At 36.5% G+C, this 24,296-nt stretch overlaps 3 protein-coding genes across 3 annotated transcripts; 2 read left to right on the top strand and 1 right to left on the bottom strand.

Moving 5' to 3' along the window:
• Nucleotides 1–8,114: 8,114 nt before the first annotated feature.
• Nucleotides 8,115–12,098, bottom strand: LOC131010218 (protein NRT1/ PTR FAMILY 5.10-like). The gene is made up of 4 exons (XM_057937639.1): nucleotides 11,743–12,098; nucleotides 11,413–11,630; nucleotides 10,177–10,724; nucleotides 8,115–9,141 (listed from the first exon to the last, which is right to left on the bottom strand). Exons 1-4 carry the CDS (start codon nucleotides 11,876–11,878, stop codon nucleotides 8,325–8,327), a joined length of 1,719 nt encoding a protein of 572 aa, XP_057793622.1. The 5' UTR covers nucleotides 11,879–12,098; the 3' UTR covers nucleotides 8,115–8,324.
• On the top strand, nucleotides 12,073–13,536 carry LOC131010225 (uncharacterized). The gene is made up of 2 exons (XM_057937648.1): nucleotides 12,073–12,799; nucleotides 12,903–13,536. Exons 1-2 carry the CDS (start codon nucleotides 12,344–12,346, stop codon nucleotides 12,996–12,998), a joined length of 552 nt encoding a protein of 183 aa, XP_057793631.1. The 5' UTR covers nucleotides 12,073–12,343; the 3' UTR covers nucleotides 12,999–13,536.
• Nucleotides 13,537–15,271: 1,735 nt separating this feature from the next.
• On the top strand, nucleotides 15,272–16,141 carry LOC131010217 (uncharacterized). Its single transcript, XM_057937638.1, has one exon. The coding sequence runs from the start codon at nucleotides 15,554–15,556 to the stop codon at nucleotides 16,016–16,018; it is 465 nt and encodes a 154-aa protein (XP_057793621.1). The 5' UTR covers nucleotides 15,272–15,553; the 3' UTR covers nucleotides 16,019–16,141.
• Nucleotides 16,142–24,296: the final 8,155 nt, after the last annotated feature.

The following is a 24,296-nucleotide window of genomic DNA, read 5'->3' as shown; positions in this document are numbered from 1 at the left end:
AGGTTAAATAAGAATAGTACTCCTATTGGTTTGGTACGTAATAAGGTGTGATGCTTTTTATCATATGTCATATTAATATCATGTTTGGTATAATACATTAAAATATTTATAAAATATAATATAGTATTTGGTATGTATTAAGATTATATATACAATTTTAATTTTTAAAATGTCCTTATAATTAAATTATTTAATAATGTCACTTTAATTGATTTTAGGGAAATTTAGTCATTAATAAATTAGTATTTATTATAATTAAAATTAGTATTATATGTGTACTATGTATAGATAACCACATAAATCTATATAATTTTATTAGACTCTTAAATTTATAACGGATCGTATCGTGTATTTTGTACTAGGGCTGACAATTTTCGACACGACACGAAAGTACGATACGAAACAGCACGAAATTAATGGGTTAGTAACACGCACGATAAGGTTTGGGTCCTTATCGGGTCGACCTGATAAGGACCCGATAATTTCAGGTCGTCGGATTCATGTTGGATTCGGGTCGGGTTCAAGTAACCTGATAAAATTAATATTATTATTTTTATTAAATATTTATCTTTAATTTTTAATTTATGATTTATTTCTTCACAGACTTCACTTTAGTAGTTTAGTTTAGGGTTCTCACAATTCTCAATCAAACTCTTCCAGCCGCCGCACGCACCCCTTCCATTTCCAATTCTTCCAAGTTCTCCTATCGGCCACCGCACCTGACGTTGACTCCCACCGTCGACGCCGACTCGCATGGCCACGTCGGCGGCCCGACGCGGCCCTTCCCTCTTTGTTTGCCACCGGCGCGGCCTAATCGCTCCCACCGTCGACTCTCATAGCCACGTAGGCGGCGCGGCGCGGCCCCTCTGACGTTGACTCCCACCGGTGACGTCTTCGCAGCAGCAGCCCTCATTCTAGTCGCTCATCCCACCGACGACGTCTTTGCAGCATCATCAGCCTCATTCCAGTCACTCCTTCCACCGGTCTTCTCCTACGCTGCCGCTGCCGCTCAGGTGTCAGGTCACACTCCACACCTTATACGAGGTTGGCATCTTTGATCGAGTTTTGGATCTGGTTTTCGTCTTACTAAAATCACTTTATAATTTGCATAGTTCTATCTGATAAATTAATTTAGTCGAATGACAGGCTGAGATGTCTATGATTTCATAAATTTTGAATCGCTTTATAATTTGCATAGTTCTATCAAATTCGTGTTGTGATCAGGTCGTAATCGGATCGTGTCATTATTGTGTTGTGTCAACCCGATTCAAATCGTGTTGTTATCAGGTCGTAATCAGATCGTGTCGCTATTGTGTCGTGTCAATCCGGTTCAAATCGTGTTGATATCGGGTTCGTGTCGGGTTCGGGTTTAGGTGTATCAGGTCGGGTTCGGGTTGGGTTCGAACATTCTGGGTTTGGCCTTATCAGGTCGACCCGATAACGATCCGACCTGCACGATTTGCCAGTCCTATTTTGTACTACTTCTTATCAAACAAGTTACTTCATTAAGATGTCATATTTATATTATACACCTCAATCACTCGTACAAAACAAGCCCAAATGCACAAAATATCGAAATATTAGTGAAATTAAATACATGATCTCACAATTAAGAATTCATTATTAATTTTCATCTATTTTCTTTTTCAAGAGTTGTGTGCACTTACACACTGATCTTTTTAAGTAATTTGAACCCTCAACATATTAATATGAGAAAGAAAAAAAAAATCTTATCAAGTGATTGGAGATTCATCTTCCCGAAAACATTCTCTCTCTATCATGAATACTAGATTCATGTGATAGTAGTTATCAGAGGGTAGGCAACTGATTGCTAATTAAGCTAAATAGGAATTAAGAGTGATTTGTTCACATGCCATGTTGATTTCTCGGGCCTTCATTATTATGTAGCTAAGATGCCAAACATTGTATTAGTTCTAGATAACTAAGCTAATATTCCTAGTCACCAAAGAAGCCCGAAACATACATGATCCATTCACTAATTTTTTCAAATATTCTGAAATAAAAAAGATTCTTTCAAAATAATAACTTCATCGATATGTTTGTCCTCTAGTTCCATCCCATTATTATTGGAAGTGGGATATGTGTTGGAATAATTTTATCCATATGTAGTTTGTTTTTCAGAGAAAAGAAAAAGGAAATATCTTTAACATTATATGCACTATATGTGTACTGTGTATGTGTGTGTATATCTTGATCATATGTTGTAGTCTTATAATTATTTTTTTTTGTAGCGTGCTCCTTATTAAATCTTGTGTTTTATAGCCTCTTCCAAGTTCCACCAAAACTAGGTTTAATAAATTTAGCAATACATATACTTGAAAAAAGAAAATGGATTTGTTCGAAATAGAAAAAGTAAAAAGCTAAAATTGTAGAGTCAACTGGCCAGTTGACTATCATATGATAGAGATGACTTAAGTTATTAGCTAGAAACTATCACATAAAAATAATAATCACTAATTAAAACAAATAAGGAACGACAAACAGAAACTCAAGTTTTGCTCCTTATAATGTAGAGATAATAATAATATAGTACTAGTTTATTATGACCACTCATTCTTAAAGAAACATTACGGGCCATTCATTCCCTTCATGTCTACTGTTATTGCCCCTGCTTTCCACTAGTGACATCTTTTCCCCTTTTTTTTTTTTTTGATGAATTTGAAGGGAGGGATCAGTGAGATTTGAACCTTAGGAGTTCGCATTCTTTAGTATTCTTTTAGGGACTGACATCTTTTACTTAGTCATGAGAAAATTTTATATTTTGATCAATGCTAAAATTTAAGGATGTGAAATTTGATGATGACCAAAACTTAGATGAAAAATTAGAAAGTTTTCAGCTAAATTGCAGTGTGTTGAAACCTAAATTTAAGAAAAAACAACTTAGAGAAATTCTATGAAAAAGTCGAAGGCTATTAAAATCTCAACTAAAAATCCAACTGCGAAAAAAATCCAACAGAAGATTCAGTTGATGAGAAGAATCAGACTTATGAAGATATCTCAATCTGAATGATCAGCTGATGGCCAAGCTGATCAGGTTCGTGCCATGCCACCAGCACGAAGATTTCGCTATGTATGGAATGTAAACTAATGAAAACATCAGTCTACTCATGCTGACTGACTGAAGGATCTGAAATTGACACGTGTCCAAACTCATATATGTCACATCAGCCCTAAAGTCAAAAGCTTAAAGCGAAATCAACCTTGAAAGCGTTTCAAGTCATTCCGAACATTTAGTACTACAGATTTTTTATTAAATGAGAATCCCATTTTTTCATTAGAAAGTACAAGGATGTCTGTTGAATGACATCAAAGTACAAATATGTAGATCCATTTATCACAACCATTCCTTGATATAACGAGAAGAATCCAACGAACAATTAGATCGGATTTGAAGAAAGCTCTCCTCAACGATTCTATTCAATTTCATGGCTTTATATTCAACGGAAGATCAAGATATGCGAGGAGGCTCTCCGGTATTGTTGTGTTCTTAAAAGACATTAACCTTTAAGGTTAACTTCAGATTAAAGCAGTCTGAACATGAACTTATTCTTAATTGTAAAAATTGTTGGAATAAATGGCTTAATTAGTCCATAATTACTTTGTAATTAATGGAATTAGATGGCATATTTGGAATCTACATTTTGAGTAGATTAATTTGGTATATTTACTTGTTCAAATCTATTAAGAATTGAATGAGTAATTAAATGCCAAAAGATAGCCATTGAAAATGGAAATGTGGAGTGTCATCCCACATTGGAAAAATAAGGAAGTTGAAAGCTATTTATAAAGTGCTCTCCACCATAAAGGAACAATCAAGTGTGCTTTTCTATGGTGGACCATATGGTGCACCCAAGTGGGTTTTGACTTAGCCTTTTAAGGCTAAAACTCAAATTCCTACGAGGAAGGTGCGAAGCACCTTCCGAGTCCGAGGCCAAGGCCGAGCACGTGCACGTCGCACTTGTCGCAATGGGCGCTTTGTAGGCGCACTTTGCACTTTGTCGGTCGCGAGGAGCTTTGAGGAGCCTTTAGTTTTGACAAATGAAACGGTGGCTCGGTGACGTGGCACCGCGTGGCGGATAAGGAATCTGGGTGGATGCGGTTGCTGACGTGGCAGCGGTTGGATCAGACTGGTGAGGTGGGGGTGGTTGGCTCGCACCCTTTGACCGAACCAGTGCGATGGTTCGGACCATTGGTTGGTTCGAACAGACACCTCTTCATCGCACCCTTCCTTCTCCTATAAATACAGCCCTGTAGAATGAGATTAGACACACCAAAATTAATTCAGATAATTAATATTACTCATTCTCTCTTCTAGTTCATACTCAAGTCCCGAGTATTCTGTAGTTCGCCGGAAGTTCGAGTTCCTAGTACAAGGTCTCGTACTCGTTAAAACCGTTGTATCTTGGGGACATTTGCCATCGAACCGTGTGTACTGTGCGGGGCAATTTTGTCTTACGGAGAAAGAGTCCAACTCTTGCCTCGGTTCCTACATTCACGTCGTTATTCTGTCCGCATTTCTACACCCATCAATAACAAAAATTACAAGTTCATACTTGAGAATATATTTGTAGTTCCTAAATTAGGCAATCTTCATTGTAAACATCTAAAGCCTAGATCCGAATACACTGAATATACTCAATTGTTATTCATTGTAACAGTTTGTTCACTTAATTGGAGAACCTCACTTTTTGAAACTTCCACTCATCTTAAAAGACTAAAAGAGAAGGTGCAAAAGTAATTAAGGAATAAGTTTACGAGTAAGTTTCAAGTGAGAAGTCTGAAAGTTGGTAAAGTAACTGGGGCTACTGAGAAATGACATACGGTTGACAATTCGCGTAAATTGTCAGTTACAGTATTACAACCGCATAAATTGCTCAACGGTCATGGCCGCGTAACTCGTGTGATCAGTCTAACATAACTAAGTGGTCAAGCTGACTTGTTGCTATTAAATAAAGAATCCAAGGTTAATGAATTCTCTTGTATATCAGGGTCATGGATGTAGAAGAGTTGCTCTGAACTACGTATTTGTGTATTGTACTCTCTTTGCTTCAATTTGTTTTATTTGCTTAAACTGCTTTTCAAACTGACCAACAAACTGACCATCTGCGAACCAAGTAAAATTGATTATGTTTCTACAATCAACACGTTGGCTCCGTATTGCCTTATATACTAAACCTTTCGGCATACTGACCACCACAAGCATTGCATTCAGCATAAGCATAAAATCGAATTCAAGTTTTATTAGACTGACTCAAGTCACTGATCCTTTAAACTGCACTTTACCTTAACTGAAAAGACAACTTGAAAGATTTTCCATGCGAGTTAAACTTTCCACCACATCCCGCACACGCTTCAATTTCCAGTCCAACTAATCAACTAACGAGCAGTCTGTAAGATTACTAACATATCACTATGTTAGGTAGGATTTATCTGGACATCAGTCAACTTACATCAGTTTGCTGACTGTGTCATCCAGCTGACTCATTAACAACTAGCCTGCCTTAGGACACTTAAGTTGAAAAATTAGCAAAATTGCTAATTAGTGTATCTCCAAATACACGGATACCTACTCGCCTCGTGACCAACAACTTGTAATTTTAAAAATATATTAATTAAATTAACTAAATACTTTTTTCATCTTTAAAAAATATTCGCAATATATTGTTTTGGAACATCTTTAAAAAATATTCACTTTCTATTTTTAGACACTACTTTATTCATAATAAAGTGAGATCCATTTTTTACTCATACATATTTACTTAATATTTCTTAAAACACATGTCATCAAAAGTGTCGTATATTTTTTGAAAACAAAGAGAGTATTTATTAGGGTTAATAGTGTTTTATGTCCCGAACTTTCAGCATTTTCTATAAAATATCCCGAGCTTTCATTTTCTCCTAAAAAGTTCCGAACTTTCAACTTTTTCCATAAAATGTCCCGCTATATATACAAAATTTGGTGATGGAAAGATGACAAAAAATCTCAAACTTTCAACATTTCCACCAACAGTGGTTCCTAATATGATTTTTCAACATTGAAGATTTTCAAAATATTTCATCGGCGCGAGATAAATTATTTTTCTATCGCCAAATTTTGTATATATAGCGGGACATTTTATGGAAAAAGTTGAAATTTAGGACTTTTTAGAAGAAAATAAAAATCCGAGACATTTTATGAAAAATATTGAAAGTTCGGGACATAAAACACTATTAACCCTATTTATTAAGTAGTAAAACAAACAAGTATCAACAATATGCGGTCATAGACTTTATAAATAAATAAATTATTCTTGTCAAAACTGTCGGTTACAACATAACATTTGTTAACAATATATTTTATTTTAAAATTTGCATTTAATTAGTAAAAATTTAATTTGTACAAACCATTTACTACATAGAGTACTAGTACTTCTTTCCGTACGATGCACGGTCTAGCATATATTTATAATCTTAAAATAAATTAATTAATGTTATCAAATATGAGTTAGATTAATTGATAACAAAAAATTGTTTCTGTAAATTTAAAATAGTAATATTATCAACTCAATTAATAAAATATCATATTTAATTATTAATCATTAAATATCAACTTAATTATTTTTCGCAATTCATATATTTACACAACAAATTCATATGTGTTCTATATAGAATTCATACATTTTAGCTAGTTCGTATTTTGTATGTTAAGAACTGTTTATACTATATATATATATATAGGTCATAATGGGAGAGGTTCAAATAAGAACCACTAAATAAAATTAGAACAGAGAACCATTTTAAACCATTCGATCATCAAGATCTACGGTGGATGCATCATCTTGGTGGATGAATGCAGATCCTGGGTTCGAATCCTGAAGGGAGCAAAAATTTTATTATTTTCGGATGCATTAAATTTAATAGCGAATGCATTAATTTATATAGTAGATGCATTGATTTTAATGGTTCTTATGTTCTCACGATAAGTGTGGTTCTCACTATAACCGCACCCAGGTCATAATAATTACATATATCTGACTTTTCAATGTACACTACCAATTTCTATTTTGTTTTTGCTTTTCATTCTGCTGAGGACTGAAATACTCATCAGCGTTGTGCATTAAGAATATAGGGACAATTTGCCTAATTATTGTTATTGTTATTATTATCATTATTAAATAAAGCTAATCAGCGCAGGTTTAATTGAAGACTTAGGATAATAAAAGGAATCTGAAGCACCTGTGCAGCCTAGAGAACCCGAAGCACCTGCACAGTCAAGGGAACTCGAAGTGCTTGCGCAGTCAAGAAATAACGGAGCTTCTGGCGCAGTCAAGCCAGCACAGGCGACTCAAACCAAGGTCAATGTATGAAAGAGGTTTTGGGCCCAATCATCCAAGGGGTGGGCTTAAAAGACTTTATGGGTTTATTTCCATATTTATAAATATAAGCTTAAGTAATAAGTTAGGGGGATATCTGATTCTTCATTCCTCACTTGTAATATGTAAACACTCTTAATATAGTGAAAACACTCGAAGATCTCCCGTGGATGTAGGTCTTAATGACCGAACCACGTAAATCCATGTGTCGTTTATTGTTTTCTAGTTAGGTGTTGATTTCAGACTTCATCAACTGGCGCCATCTGTGGGAATGGATCGGGGCTACGTCGTGAGTTCCAACGAGCTTACAAAAAAAAATTGAGGATTTCTCGGTTACTGTTCATCGAAAAGGAGATCGATGGGGGGTTTATGTGGGATTTTTCGATATGGAGGCGCTAAGTTTTTTCAGTTTTCAAAGGGAGATTGGGGTTCCGTTCCCGGTCGAGCATATCTCCCGATGACCATTTACGATCATCCCCAAATTCTATTTTTCTGAACCAGTTAGGGTGGCCGATTAAGATCGAGTTTCTTAGTCATGGGGCCAATTTGTCCCAGTTTTTTAGTCGAGCAATTTCACAGTAGATAATCCGCCGCAGTTTCCTAGCAAACAAACATGCCCTTAAAATTTTCAAAAATGACATAGCATCTCTACTTTGAAAATATTTGCTTCTGGACGTGCAATGATAGTTATGCAACCAGAAATTTTAAACAATTACAGAAAGAAAAGAACAAGGACACAAGTAAACATATTATCAAAATTTATAAGAATGCATACTTTTATAATATTTGTACATATGTTACACTTGAAATACACCAAACACCACGATACATCTTCGTGGATAAAATGGGGGAACCACAAGCCAATGTTTTTTTTTAAAGAGTCGATAGAGATTCCTCATATCCCCTCTATGATGACTTGAATCCCCAACTTGCGAGTTCATCCAATTAAGATCAAGCAATGCGTTTTCTGTTATAAATGTAATACCTCGTGAAGTAGAGGTAGGCGAGGAACGCAGCTGCGCTGAGCCCTGCCAGCACCCAGTAGAAGTAGTCGAGATGAGCCCGGTTCAAGTTGTCCGAGAACCAGCTGTCCTCACCCTCCCCACTGGTGGCACTCTCAATGACGGAGATGAGGAAACTGCTGATGAAACTCCCTATGCCGAAAATGCTGAGATAAAGAGCAAGACCGATACTCCTCAGCTCGCTAGGAACTTGATCGTAGAAGAATTCTTGGAGACCAACCATTGTGAACACGTCGGAGATCCCAAAAAGCAGATACTGAGGCGCCAGCCACCACACGCTCATGGGTACTGTGGCTGCTGGCAAGTCCACCAGCCCATACTCGACAGCTATTTGGAGACGCTTCGTCTCCACTAGAGCTGCGATCACCATGGAGAGCAAAGACAGGAACAATCCAGTGCCAATGCGCTGAAGCATTGATATACCCGATGGTTTCCCAGATAGGGCTCTGGCTATTGGAAGTAAAACTCGGTCATAGATAGGAATGAAAACGACGATGGAGAAGCTTATGAGAGATTGAAGCGAGGCAGCCGGTATTTGGAGGCTTGAAATGATGTGACGGTCCATTGTGACTCCCTGTTTGGTGAATAGAGTGGATGACTGCGAGAACACTATGCCGTAGACTAAACATGTACCCCATATCGGAATGAGCCTGAGAACTGACTTTGCCTCTTCTATGTCAGTGATGCTGCAAGTTTTCTCGTTCTGCTTACAACCATCGGGTTCGACTAAAGCCTTGTTGAGAAACCTGAAATCAACAGCAGACCTCGAACTTCGTCACCAAATTACAATAACAAGAAGCACAAGAAATGCACATAATTGCTCTTCTGTTTCCGCCTAGATTCAACCACAATGAAAGGCAAAAAGCAAGACGTAGGAGGTGTTTAGTTGAGCTTATAAACTCCTTAAAACAGCTAATAAGCTCTTGAGAAGTGTTTGGCAAAATAAACTCCAACAGCTTACAAGTTACATGTTTTTTCATAATCTTATAAGCAGCAATGATTTTACAAAAATAACTTTTAATTATGATTTGTTATTTCTATTATATACTCTTCCAAACACTTCCTCTCTCACTAGAATTTTCTCTCTATAGTTTATATAAGCTCAATTATACAAATACTTTGACAACTTATAAGCTCGTTAGATATTATTATACTCCCTCCGTCCATGAAAGAACTTCCTATCTTTCCTTTTTGGGACGTCCACGAAAGAACTTTCTACCTATTTTTGGACTATACCCCACCACTTATAATCCTCTTACTTTTCACTTTTCACAACTCTCAATATTAATTATAACACCTTTTCACCACTCCCAATACACTCAACTACCTTTTATCCACTCTCAATACACTCAACAATGTTTTTTCTTAAAACCCGTGCCACTCTCTCTTAGGAAGTTTTTTCATGGACGGAGGGAGTATCTTATAAGCTCTTCAAACATCTTATAAGCCGTCGGAACTTTATAACCTCCCTGAAATAAGTTTAGCCAAACATCCTCTACATTTATGCATATAAATGAAGCGTTTTATTATTCAGTTATAGAATAGATGCAATTCCTTAGGCAGATCATGAAATTTTAGTACCAAGCTCTCGTCCTTCCCCTTGAAATTCATATTTGCAAACTCGTTTTGCACATATATCAAGCCAGTAAACTAGACGAGTTCAATAATCTTATAGAACAAAGAACATCAAAACCTACTCAGACGAGATCAACAGGATGTATCATGTATGCACTTGGTTCTTGAAATACAAAACAGTGAAACACCATATATAGTTGGCTTACTTATATTGTTGAAAGCCTTCAAAGGGCAGAACTCCCTGGGCTTCCGCCTCTACGGTTATGGCAGAATGAGTAGTCTGCCAGTTTCTACATGCTCTAACGAACACTTGACCGATCCTGAGAAATGGGCTCCTCTCGTCACTTTGCACTTGGAATCGATATGTATAACTTCCGAGTAGAAACACAATCAGGCCGAGGCACATGGCAATGCAGGGGATGCCAAAGCCAAGTCCCCAACTCAAGTTGTCTTGGATGTAGTTCAAAATAAATAGAGACACCAAAACACCTGCACAGAATGAAAAGTACCACCAGTTGAAGAATGAGCTCTTGGCCTTGCTCTCTACCGGATCCTGCTCATCAAACTGGTCAGCTCCAAAAGCTTGGACGCAAGGCTTATGCCCTCCTTGGGCGAATGCAACTAGGTACAACGAGAAGAAAAAGAGAACGACTTGAAACTGAGACGGAGCACAAGGTTTCATGCCGGCTGCAACTTGGCAGTCGGATGAGCTCATAGAGTAAATGACAGCTGAGAGAGACAAGCTTCCAAGTGCCTATGATATAGCACAGAATGCGATCAGTCTATTCACACACACACACACAAATGCAAAAGTTCAATATAAATATACATATTAGGCCAAAATCATCACTTTTAGTGCGAGTTGAATAGGGAAATTTCTGTGGGGCTAAATATAGTTTATAGCCTGAATTTTTAGCGCGTTTCAATTCGCAGCTTCAACTTCAACCAAATGAGGTCAATATACTGAACTTTGAGAAATTGCTTGATTATGGCTAGTTACTTTTTGTTTTGGACAATCGGTTGAGGGGAAACATGCAAGCCATAAAACAATAACCACCAATCTATTCCTTGTTGTGAGGTCAATGTTTCCCCTCAACCGATCATCCAAAACAACAAGCCATTTGGCTGGAAATCCACTTCCGGCGCCAGAAAATTTTCAAAGTTCAGGACATACAAAAAAATAAGTCTACGAGCTTGAATTCGCTGAACGTTCAAACTATAAACTATAATTCACCCATTTCTGTTTATCATGAATTTGAATTCATTTTCTTATACACATCAGCATGAATTTCACATTTCCTTCACTAAATCACTTCCTTTCTAAATCTGGAAATTTTGATAATAACTGAATGAACTTAAGCAGGAGCTCCCAATTAAGAAAATTCGAGCAATTTAGCAACATAAATCCATTTTCTAAAGGTAAAAACAAAACTACGACTAACCACAATATACAGCACCGAAGCCGCGATAATCATCCGATACCGACCGAAGAAAGAGTCGGCCAGAAACGCGCCCACGAGCGGCAGAAGCGACGCCGCTCCCGACCACGCGTTCACATTCTCCGCCGCCGTGGCGGTGGACTGCCCCAGCGGCCCGGTCAAGTAGCTTATCAAATTGGAGCTAATTCCGTAGTAAGCAAACCTCTCTGTCACCTCCACACCTAATCAGACGCACAGGCATGGAGATATGAGGTTAAAATAGCTCGAATTTAGAGTTAACTGCAGAGAGTAGAGGTGAAAATAGCTCGAATTTTGAGCTGATTGCAGAAATACCTATGATGAAGGAAGCGGATCTCCAGCCACCGGATTTGGATCGGAAAACGGGGCGGCCTTTGAAGTCGACGGATCCATCGACGGCGTCGTCCAGCAGAGGAGCTTCGGCATCGGAAATGGCGGCTGCAGCGGCCATTCCAACGGCTGCTGGTAATCGGAGCAGAAAAATAAAGCTCGTGTATTTCGTGTTGGCTTGTTTTTGCAGATAATTATTTGGCGGCTAAATTATACAACTACCAGTCTACCACAATTGTAAACGCCTCGTGATTGGTATCCGTCGTTCTCTTCATTTTCTTTATTTAAATCACAAATTCTCCCGTGCAGTTTGTTGTACCATAATTGTGTGAAAAGAAAACAAAATTAAATTAATTATACCATAAAATATAATAAATCACAAAATCTCCCGTGCAACATTCGATTTTCCCTATCTCTTCTGAACCTCAATGTCATTTTCTCCTCTTTGTTCCACCTCACCAACCCATCCTTCAAAATTCACCAGCTCTCCATCGATTTCCATGACATAAACTTACTCCAAATGTCTCAAAAATATTGGAGATAAATGTGATGGCTAGTGCATCCTGCATAGCACTTCCAGCCATGCATGATGCCTTCCAGGTGCATTATGAAGGTATCAACCTTTGTTGTGTATGTGAAAACAAACATGAATGGGCAAAACAAGTGTTCATGCCTGGAATGTTATATAAGTGGTATCCCTTGCAAGCATGCTTGCGCTGCCATCAGATTCATGGATCGTGATCCCACTGATTTTGTTTCTGGTTACTTCACTATGGCTACCTATCTTTCGGGGTATGAATTTGGTATCAAACGTATTGTTGGGAACAAGATGTGGCCTGAAGTGAAGAGCGATGTTGTTAAACCACCACCTAAAACAAGAATGGCTGGATGTCCTAAGAAAAAAAGGGTTCGAGCACCTCAGGAGAAGGAATGGAGGATGACCAGACATGTAGTTGTGATGTCGTGTAGCAAGTGCAAGCAGACAGAGCATAACAAAAGAAAATGCTCTAATCCAGCCCTGGAAAACCCGAACCCTAACAAGGTACACCACCATCTTTCGATAATATGCTACTTCATTACCACTTTGTCAATTAGATTAACACTTGCTTTATTTACATGTCCAACAACGGAAAAAAAAAAAAAAGGCCTTCAAAGGATGGTGCACCTCCAAAAGGAAGCAAGGAAAAAGAAGGAGACAAATCCAGCCAAGGTACTTTGTCAAAGAAAAAGGCTGCATCTGAGCAACAATCTCAGATGAAGAAAAAAAGTGGATCCAATCAATACAAGGGCAGAGGGGCAGCTCTTAAAGAGATTGGTGTTTACGTGAACGAGGCAACTGGAAATTCCTTCTACCATGTAAGTTGTAGTATTAAGTTTTCACTTTATCAAACTTTTATTTGTGAACTGCTTCTAAACTATATAAACTTTCTTTCGGTTCAACCTCATCAAAGAAAGCCATGTTGTTGCAAAAGTTCAAAAAATCAAGAATTTCAAAAACCAAAGATGGTCGAACTACCTCGACAGGGCAGAATAGTGATGTCACTGGAGTTGCAACAACTCAAGAAAGTAGGAATGAATGAGCCTCAACCCATGATTTGTGAATGAAACAATTGGTATTTATATATTTTGCATTGTAGTAGCCGATTATTTTTTGGTTTTCTCTAGACTGAAGAACAAATTAGCTTGAAATACTTTGATGTTGAGGTGGTTTTTGTAACTGAACTTCTTCATATCACTTACGTACCGGTTGGGTAATTGAATATTTAGCTTTTGGTTCCATAGTGTGTCCTTCATATTTGTAGTGTTTACACACCCTATTATACTACTTATGATTGTAAAAATGAAGGGATTGTAAGCTATGCAAGTAACATATAAACTACTAGACAGGAGAGGTAGTCTATTAACAACCAAAATGAAGACATTTTAAGTCTTCTAAGATACAACAAGGGTTTACTAATCATAGGCTACACAAGAATTCACAAAATGAAGACAATTCTAAGTCTTCGAAGGCCTTCAATATACTACAACTACCTAATCTAATAGTTACTTAATCATGAAAACAAAAGCAACAACCACAACAACAAAGCAGAAAAACCATTTGCACATTCGAAGCTTCACATCTTGAGCACCTACAATAGCTTCAAGTTCCTCGTTCTTGGCTTTCACTAACTGAAGCTCCACCATAGTTGCCTGGAATTCATCTTGCCGGAACTCCAATCTGTCCCGGTTGAATGTGCTCACCATTGTTGCCTGACCTAGCTGCTCATTTGCCATACTCAATTGCAGTCTGAACTTGTCAATGCATCTTTTGTAGTGCTCCGTCAACTCCGGATCCACCCACTCCCACAGACCACAATCATCATTTGACTACATACCACCAAAAAAACCCAATTGTTGTAAGAATTGTTGAGGTAAAGTGAGAGAAACATAAAATTAAATTTGAACTAACCCCTCGACGGCTACAGCAATAGAACCGACGCATAGGATTCAAAGAAGTGTTCGAGGTCCTCATCAAAGCTAAACCATGTTTACACATCCTAGGACGCCCCAACCATTGACTTGCTCTTGCGTTGAAGGTTCAGCCACATGAGCTAGAGCTCGACATTGACTCGCCAAATTCGCTATTCCACGATTTCATGGAAAGATGAGAGGAAGTGTTTCGAAATGTGAACAAAATTAGGGTTCCATTCGTTTAAAAGAAGAAGAAAATCGTTAGATTGCCCTCAGATTTGTTCAAAACGACGACGTATCACAATTACCGAAACGACTGTGTTTCATTTAAGCATCGATGAGTCCGTATCGGATTTTTCGACATCCACGTAATCACTTAAGTCCCCGGAAATTAGACGGAGTTGCTATCTCAGATTAAATTGAAAGTTTAGTATTTTCCTTCACAGACATTGAAGTATAGTACTCAAACTAGAATTTCGAAATAGTTGGGTAATTTAGGTGCTATTAGCCCTTTTTATTTTACGAAACCTAACCTTTTTTTATTTACCACGAAAATTAAGCAAAAACAAAACAAGAAAATAAGATTAAATCTCATCAATATCTTTTCTGAGTTCCATCACGCCTCAACTATATATTTTCCTTAATTAAAAAAAAAACCTATCTTTTCCTATTTGTATTTTACTCCCTCCGTCCCCAAAATAAGTTCCTCTTTGGGGACGGCACGAGTTTTAAGGAAAATGGTAAAGTGTATTGATAGTGAAAAAAATATATTATAATTAGTATTGGGAGTGGTGAAAAGGTGAAAAAGTGTTATAATTAGTATTGGGAGTGGTGAAAAAGTGAAAAGTAAGAATAAATAAAGTATTATTAGTGGTGGGGTAGTTGTCCAAAAATAGAAAGAAAGAAAGAGGAATTTATTTGGGGGACGTCCCAAAATGGAAAAAGAGGAACTTATTTTAGGGACGGAGGGAGTATTTATTTGACGAAACCTATCCTTTTTTATTTACTGCGAAATTAAGCCAAAAAAACAAACAAACAAGAAAACAAGATTACGTCTCATCAATATCTTTTCCATTTCCATCACACCTCAACTAAAAGTGTAATACGGAATAAGAAATTGCGGTGTCATTCACTTTTCCAAGAATATTTGATCATCAAAAACTCCCAATTCACTCTTTTCATTATTATGATTTTCTTGGTTAAAAAAGCTCCCCAACCTCTCTCTTTCTCTCTTTACTGCATCAAATTCTCCCTCAGTCGACACGTTAGCTTACCGGCAAGCAACAAAATAAACACCTAAAAAAAATTGAAGGTAAAAAAAAAAAAAGAGAAAAAAAAACCCACGATGTGGGACTGGCTGCATTCGTGGTGCTGTTCCCTTCCAACAACACGCCAAAAACCGCCCAATCAGAGCCCGCTCCTCACCGCCACCGAGAAAAACGACGCCGCACCGCCCCCCAACTGCATCTCCTTCTCCGCCGCCGCCGCCGAGATGCTGACTTCCTGGCTGAATCGCCGCCGTCGGAGGTACCTCCTCCTGATCCTTTGCAGCCCCTTCCTCGTGCCCCTGCTGTGCGCCGCGTGCCCCATCATCTGTGCCGTGGAGCTCTGCTTCCTGATGTCGCGGCGGCGGCGGAAGGCGGCAGCAGGGGATCCGAGCGGATCCGGAGATGAGGTAGGGCTGCTGCAGAGATACCTGGAAGATCAGCTGACGCTGGTGGTCGGAGAGCCTGACGAAACCGACGGTTTGGGGGGAGAAGGAGGGGTCGATGTGGAATGTTTTGATAGTGCGAGGGCTGTTTTCGAATAGAGCGGATTTTGACGATTGGTCCTTTAGGTTGTTTTTTTTTGCGATCTGAGCCTCTTTTATTTTGTAAATGTTAAAGTCAACCCCACAGCAGTTAAAACGAAAGTTTCACATTTTGACTTTGAAGTCTGTAGCTGTCTTTCTATTTTCGCGAAGTCTATTTTTTGAATCTTAACGAGATGGAGTATTATTTTAATTGAATATTGCCTCTAGTCTGCATTACTGTGCTTTCAAAGGTTTTTTTCTTTTTTTTATATAAAACCTCAATTTAATAATTATTTTAATTGAATATATGTATCACTGATTCACTGTATCTAATACTCCACTTCGTATTCTTTCCTCTTGATATATTTAGTTACAATGAGATCTTATAGGCTGAAATCTTAATTCAATTTTTAAGTGTTGATTTAATTATTTTATGGCTCAATTCTGAAAATAGCAAAAAAATTATTAGTTTTTTAAATATTATTATTCAACATTATTTATTGTCTTATTCAAAGTTATATATGATCTTATTCATTATTTTCACTTCTCATATTAATTTATTTATTATTCTCATTTCTCACTTCTTATTAAAAATAACAATCTTGTTAGAACTTAATCATATATACTTCATCCGTTCTATGAAGCATGACCCAATTCTTTTCTGTACGAAAATTAAGAAATTTGTATTTTGTATGTTAAATGTGGTAGGTGAAAAAGTGAAAAGGTGGATAAAAAATATATATATTTTTTTAAAATAGAATAAGTTTTGTGGGACAATTCAAAAAAAAAATTGAGTCATGTTTTGTGGGATGAAGAGAGTATATATATATAACGTGTTCAATACTAGTGCTCAATTTTTTTACTAGTGGTACTTTACTTTTTCAATTGAAATTGGTCGATAATGCAATAATGAATAAATACATAATTGTTAGACACGTTTTTTTTTTTGGGGGGGGGGGAATGCATAAATTGTTAGACAAGTTATCTGAAGCTTTAAATATAAAATGGGATCTCGATTCTCGAGCGAAGATGCTGCTCCATGCTTATAATAGATTTAATTATGATTAGTTAAATTTTAAATATGGACTAATACTAATTCTTAGTTAAATATATTTTGGCTATAGATTCACTAATAATAATTAAATTTACTAATGCCTGTGCAGAAATTTTCTTCAAATAAAATACTTACGCATTAAACTTTATTAACATTTACAAAAACTTGAGTACAATCGGGTGTACCGTATAATTGGATTGATCCGCATCCAAATTAGTGCCATTTATACAATTCGGGTCAGAATGCGAGTTCGAGGACCAAGATCTAAGTGCGGGTATAAATCGACTGTACGGTACACCCAGTTGTACTCAAAATCACCTCACTAACATTAGAAGAATTCGTAGATGCATTAATGCAAGCAGTGCGTGTCAGTCAAAATATTTATCAATAATAATATAATTTTTTATTATATTTTATATTTGGAGTTGATTTTTATACCACTCATAAGAAATTTAAAATTTGTAGTTATCTATCCAACAATTAATAAATTGTAATCATAATTAGGAATGTCAATCGAGTCAACCCGACCATCTGATTTCGAACTAGCTCTATAGGGTTACCGAGTTATTCGGGATTGAAAATTTTTCGGGTTAAAAATTTTAAACCCTAACCTTAAAACGTTCGGATTTCGGGCTAGCCCGTTGGGCTAATCGGACTTGATATCTATTTTTAAAAATTAACTAATATATATCTTTTGATAATATTATATTTGTAATAAACGAATACACGCATAAATAAGTGACATTTCAACATCGACTTACATAATAACTACTCCCTCCGTCCACCACAAAATGAGTTCTCATATTTTCATTTTGGTACGTCCACCAAATGAGTACTCATTTCCTTTTTTGGTAAGTGTACCCCACATAACTTACTCGCAATAAAATTGGACCCCTTATTCCACTCTCACACACTTCATCAATTTCCTAAAACTTGTGTCGCCCTCAAATGGAAACTCATTTTGTGGATGGAGAGAGTAATATGCAACTCTTAGAGATATAAAGATGCAATATTTTTGTTAAATAATTATCATTTTTTAATTTTTACATCTAAATATTTTATGTTAAGTATTAGATTAGAAATACAGATAAGTGAAATGATTAATATTGAATCTTTCAAGATATATTTACAATTTTTTGAAAAATATCTTATCATACTAATTTTCAAAAGCAAAGTAATGAAGTTGAAAATCAAATAATGAGAAAAATCTCATATAATCAAGTGAACACATTATTTTCAGGTCAGCCCTATCAGGTTCGGGCTATTCGGATTGTAATTTTTATCGAGTTGAAATTTTTCAGCCCAAACCCTCTCGGATTGGTGGGCTTAGGGCTGTCTAATTGGTTATCAGGTTTTGGATAATCCGTTAACCGAACCTAAATTTCCGGGTTTGGGTATCCAATAATCGAATTTTTTGGGTATCGGTTCGGTTTCGCGTATCATTTTTAGAAAATTTTCGGGTATCGGTTAACCCAATAACCGGAACGGGTTAACCGAAATAACCGAAAATTATTTAATAAATTATTTAATATATATATTATATATATTTTAATTATTAATTCATTAATTTATTTATTTTTTATTTAAAAATCGAGTCTTAGCTAAAATAAAATTATGATATGTTTAAAGTTTAAGAATAAGCTTTAGTTTAGTGGATAAGTTGCTTTGTGTATTTTCTAAAGACTAAGGTTCAAATCCTCTATCTAGCAAATTATTTGAATTTTAATTTTTTAAATGGGTATTTCGGATACCCAAATAACCGAATCGGATAACTGAAACGGTTATTGGGTAACCGAACACCTAAAATGGTTCAGGAACGGTTAGTGAAATATGACAATTTCGGGTTCGGGTAACCAAAAATTCAGGTATGGGTAACCGAACCCGAACCGATCGATAGCCCTAGGTGGGCTAATCGGGCCAGCCCACAGATTTCGGACTGGATTGACAACCCTAGTCACAATTCAGTGTCGTGGATAAAATTGCCTTGAATTGAGTGCACAAAACACGTTCCACCGTCTTTCTTCCTTAAATTGTCTGTTTATTCCTCTTTTGCTCTCTTCTTTCCCTCTCCCTCTCTTTCTCTCTTTCGCCGACAACTTCCCCTTGTGCTCTCTCCCCAACGACTCTATATTTGTGGCTGCCGGCTAGATCTAGTCCTCTTCTATGATTCAACAAGAATGTCGTTGTCGCCATCATCTTCTTCAGAATCCGATGAACTCCACTATTGCGCCTTTGTCACCAAATCTAGTTCCAAATCTAAGAGATCTTGAACGAAATGGTACGAATTCATACCATATGTTCCAAGGTCATGTCAAGTGGATGAATAGATGGTGCTACTGCGCCCCCATTACCACCATCCATTCCGTTCGTTCCAAGATCTGTCACGTCGAAAGATCGCATGAACGGAATCAATGGAGCCATTAGCACCGTTCGTGTCAACCATTTCAAGATCTGTCGCACATATACACGACACGAGTGGTTCGAAAAGACTCATTCATATCATTTGTGACAAGTGTGCATACAAAGAGTCAAAGACATAAGACTTATTGGGGTGAAGAAGATAACAATCTCTAAACACCCTAAGGTTTACCTCATTCGTCGAAAGACAACTTCCTATTCTTTTCTCCAATGAAAGAAAATGATAAAAATAGTGATTTAGTTCAAAGATTTAGTTAGATTTTTTAGATTTCGTTTTATTCTGTATTATTTGTTAATTTGATTTATAATTATATTTGATGGAAAATGAAAAAAATATTGTTTCAGATTATGTTTATCAATTGTACTTGGATTTGTTAGAAGAAACTGCAAGGCTATGATATTTTTTCCTGGAACAAATTGCGTGATTTTTGTGTACAAATAGTACGAATGAATTATTTTGTACTATTCATTTCCTATTATTCGTACACACTGTTAGGTCCGGAGGGTCTCGAATAGGTGTATGGGGGAGGGGAATACACCTATAGGCTATTTTTCGCAAATAAGAGGGATCTCAAGATAGAGATCAAAACGAAACTTTACACACAAACCGAGACGCCTGTTTACTGAAAAGAGTTTTGACCAAACAGGGTTGACGACTGATACTGAAATACTCTTCAGTAATGAGTTATCAGTTAAGTCACTGGAACTTAACTGATGCACGTTAAGGCTTCAGTCGAGTTTGCTAAAACAGAGATGTTATAAATCTTCCTGATTATCAGATGATAGATCAGTCAGACTGATAACATACGCAGCGGAAATACTTTTGTTTCGTAATAGCATTTGTTGAGCACGTTGTTAGTCTTAGGTTTCTCTTTGTATTTAATCAGTATTCGGTTTATCAATTGTAAGAACACAAGTAGGAAAGTAAATAACACAGAGATTTTTACGTGGTTCGGAAAACACTTCCTACATCCACGGTCGGTTGATCAGACCAACAACTTTACTCCGCAAGTGCTTACGGGTGCACTACAAACCTATCCGTGTGCTTAGCCGGGTGCACACAACCGAATCAACTGAAGATCCAATCTTCAGTACCAACACTTCACTCGCGTTGGATTTCTCACTCCTAGCACGAACTGGCACTAGGATCTCACGGAGTCAGAGTACCTTCCTGAACTCCTTTTCAACTCAAACACTCGATTCTATCGGTCGAAGAGAGGTTTGAAATCTTGCCAACTAAACTTCAAAGAACAAGTTCTTTGGAGTTAGTTTTGACCTAGGCTCTAGGTAAACAGGGGTTTGCCTAAGGTCTAAGAGAATATATGTAATCAGCAGTGACTGATTTTTGGCGTTTGAATTCTCTTCTTCGATTCAAGCTTTGGAGAGGTTAAGCTTTGGCTAAGAAATAATTTTGGCAGAGTTTCAGCTTATGTCGTTGAATCGGTGAAGATTGAAGTGATCCTCGAGCGCTATTTATAGGAGAGGTCTTGAATAGATCCGTTGGCGGAGAACGTCTTCAAGATTTCTTTCGTTGGAGAGCTTTTTGAATTTGGGTTGAGGCTTCAATCTTTGAGGTTCCTTGTTTGGTGAGAACGGCTATGTTGAGGAGCAGGAGATGCGACGTCTCTGATAAAGTAGCCACCAAATAGGAATGACCTCTGCAGAGAAGGATGATCCTGAGATCTCTGCATTTAATGCGGCTGTACTTTTGGAGTACGTGGCTTCCTTTGAACGTTGGAGGTTCAGTCCGAGGAAGAATGTTTAACTGATACTTGACTTTAGTATCAGTCCGCTGAATCCACGTGGCACGCATTAAGTAATCAGTTTCGGACTGATTCTTCAACTGATACTTTAGTTGGCAACTTCAGTTTTCAGTCTTCAGTCCTTCGTCCTTCAGTCTTCAGTCTTCCGAACAACAACTAAACTAGAAAAGAACTCTAACACTTGAGTTCGAACAGTTCTAGTCTATTACAATCAAGGCCTATGGATTTTGGTATCATCAAAACAAGGATTGTGATATTCCATTAAGTTCCCAACACACACCACCTGGCATGAATGGTACGAATATGTTCTTTCGTACCATTAGTTCCAAGTGCTGGCAAGATACATCTTGGGAGGAATGGTGCGAAATGACTCATTCGCACCATTCGTTCCAAATTTTGGCGCGAGAGATGTTGGGATGAATGGTGCGAATAGGGTCTTTCACACCATTTGTTTGAAGTGTTGGTGAGACAGATCTTGGGACGAATGGTGCCAATAAGTTCTTTCATACCATTTGTTCCAAGTGCACGAATGATAGATTGCGGCGTGCTTGGTACGATTAACCCTCATTCGTACTAGAGCTGAAATACAACTGATAAAGTAAAGTAAGAGCAAGAGAGAGAGAGAGAGTGGGAAATCTAGAGTATAGAGAAATAAGTTTGATTCAAAAGTTGTAATGTAAGAGCAATTCGGTCCATTTTTAGCTGAAAATTGTCTATATTTTATTGAATTTAAATTAATGGATAATTATTGATTTTCACTTCTTTCTTTGACTGATTCGCACCATTAACACTTATATTTAAGTGTTTCGAATAATTTTGTACATGTTGATACTCTTATGAAAGGTGTTTGACTAATTTATAAGTTCCATAATATAGTTCATTTTGGGGTGGCTATTCAGATTTCTTATGTAATTTTGAATAATTAGTTCTGATCCAAAAAATTGAATGTTAAAGAAAATTAAATCCAATTCAAACTATATTATCCGAAAATGTGCATCTGAAAATTTTTGAATCAAATCCGATCCGAACAAAAAAAATTGAAGAATCTAAAAAATCGAAATATATACCAAGCTAACCAATTAAACAAATGCAGGTACTCATTGTAAGAGGTATTGGGTTCAATCTCGTATGCGTGCAGGTAGTTTTCCCACTTTTGTATGGGTAGTGTTCCGCCTGCGTGCGATTATTTTCTCATCTTTGTGTGGTGTAGAGATCTCTAATTAACAAATCAATTCAACATCGTATGGTAGGATCTTAGGATTAGTTGATAGATTTTCTTATGCATTAGCTTCGTTCAAAGTCTAGTTGTTGTTAGCACTATTGATAGGATTAGAAGAGATTTCTATTTTTATCAATATCACTCAATAAGACATACTCCCTCCGTCCACGAAAAAACTTCATATCTTTCCTTTTTGAGACATCCACAAAAGAACTTCCTACCAATTTTTGGACTATACCCCACCACTTATAATCCTCTTACTTTTCATTTTTCACAACTCCCAATATTAATTACTCCCTCCGTCCCTAAAATAACTTTCTCTTTTTCCATTTTGGGACGTCCCCCAAATAACTTCCTCTTTCTTTCTTTCCATTTTTGGAAACCTACCCCACCACTAATAATACTTTATTTATTCTTACTTTTCACTTTTCACCACTCCCAATACTAATTATAACTCTTTTCACAACTTCCAATAATAATTATATCAATTTTTCTTCATTATCAATACACTTTACAACTTTTTATTAAAACCCGTGCCGTCCCCAAAGAGGAAGCCATTTCAGGGACGGAGGGAGTATAACACCTTTTCATCACTCCAAATACACTCAACTACCTTTTATCCACTCTCAATACACTCAACAATATCCTTTCTTAAAACTCGTGTCACTCCCTCCTAGGAAGTTCTTTCATGGAAGCTTAGGCTGATTGAGATTTTCACAAAGATTAAGAAAAATCATTGGAAATGAAAATATATAAGTAAGTTTCCTAGTATGCCCATATTTATTATTTAATGATGTATTAAAGTGGGAGTAAATTAAAGAATTAAATAGGGACATAATAGTAAATGAGTAAAAAAATATTACTTTTTATGGAAACAAGCCTATATAAATGGGACATTCAAAAAAGGAAAACAAGCCTAAGCTTATGGGACGGAGGGAGTATAATATAATTCAAATATTAATTTTTTTTAGATTTTAAATATATCAATATAATTAGATCCGATTTGAAAATTTAAAAAATCTAAACTAAATTTTAAATTGCGATTTGATTTGAATTGGATATGAATATTTAGAATACTTTGCTTGCCTTATTTTATAAGAAAAAAATATTGAAAGTTTAAATTGTGCTAAAATCGTTAAAAGTAAAAGATTGGGTACTTTTTGTTAATTAAGTCTGTTATGTCAATTAACTACCTATAGCCAGAGGTTTCCCATACGGCAATAGGAAGCATTTGATAGGAAAAATAGTCCACATTTAATTTTAAACAGGATTGAATTTTAGATGTTAAAATGTCAATGGATGGGTTATAAATAAAATCATAAATCTTGGACTTGTATAGTTAATATATTTAATTTAAAAGTTTTGACGAATAAAACCACAAATTATTTTGAAATTATAATTTTAATGTGACTTTTGAAGTGTAGCAAATTAAATTATCACTTTTTTAATTTTTACAATTGCGTCCCTTACTGAATTGGGGCTTACATGAATTAGTAAAGACAACGTCATTTTTATGAGGCCTAAACGACGTTCTATTGTATAATTTCAATTAAATATTTCCTCAAATTATAAAATGGTTGTATCCTATATCTGCACCATAATTTTAATTATTCAGCAATAAAACGTCATAACATGAATATTATGTGACGAACTAATCTACGTAAACTTCAACTTAATAATCCGCAAATTAGAAAAGACTGGGGGGACGAATTGCATAAATTGAGAAGGTATTTATTTAATTAATCACACTTCAAAAGTCACGTTAAAATTGCAATTTCAAAATAATTCGTGATTTTATTTACCAAAATTCCTTTAATTTATCTATCACGAGAATCATTCACT

This window comes from Salvia miltiorrhiza, chromosome 2, assembly GCF_028751815.1.
Source record: "Salvia miltiorrhiza cultivar Shanhuang (shh) chromosome 2, IMPLAD_Smil_shh, whole genome shotgun sequence".
In the NCBI taxonomy this organism is placed as follows: domain Eukaryota; kingdom Viridiplantae; phylum Streptophyta; class Magnoliopsida; order Lamiales; family Lamiaceae; genus Salvia; species Salvia miltiorrhiza.
The sequence above is the reverse complement of the archived record's forward strand: the minus strand, read 5'-3'. Positions and strand labels throughout refer to the sequence as shown.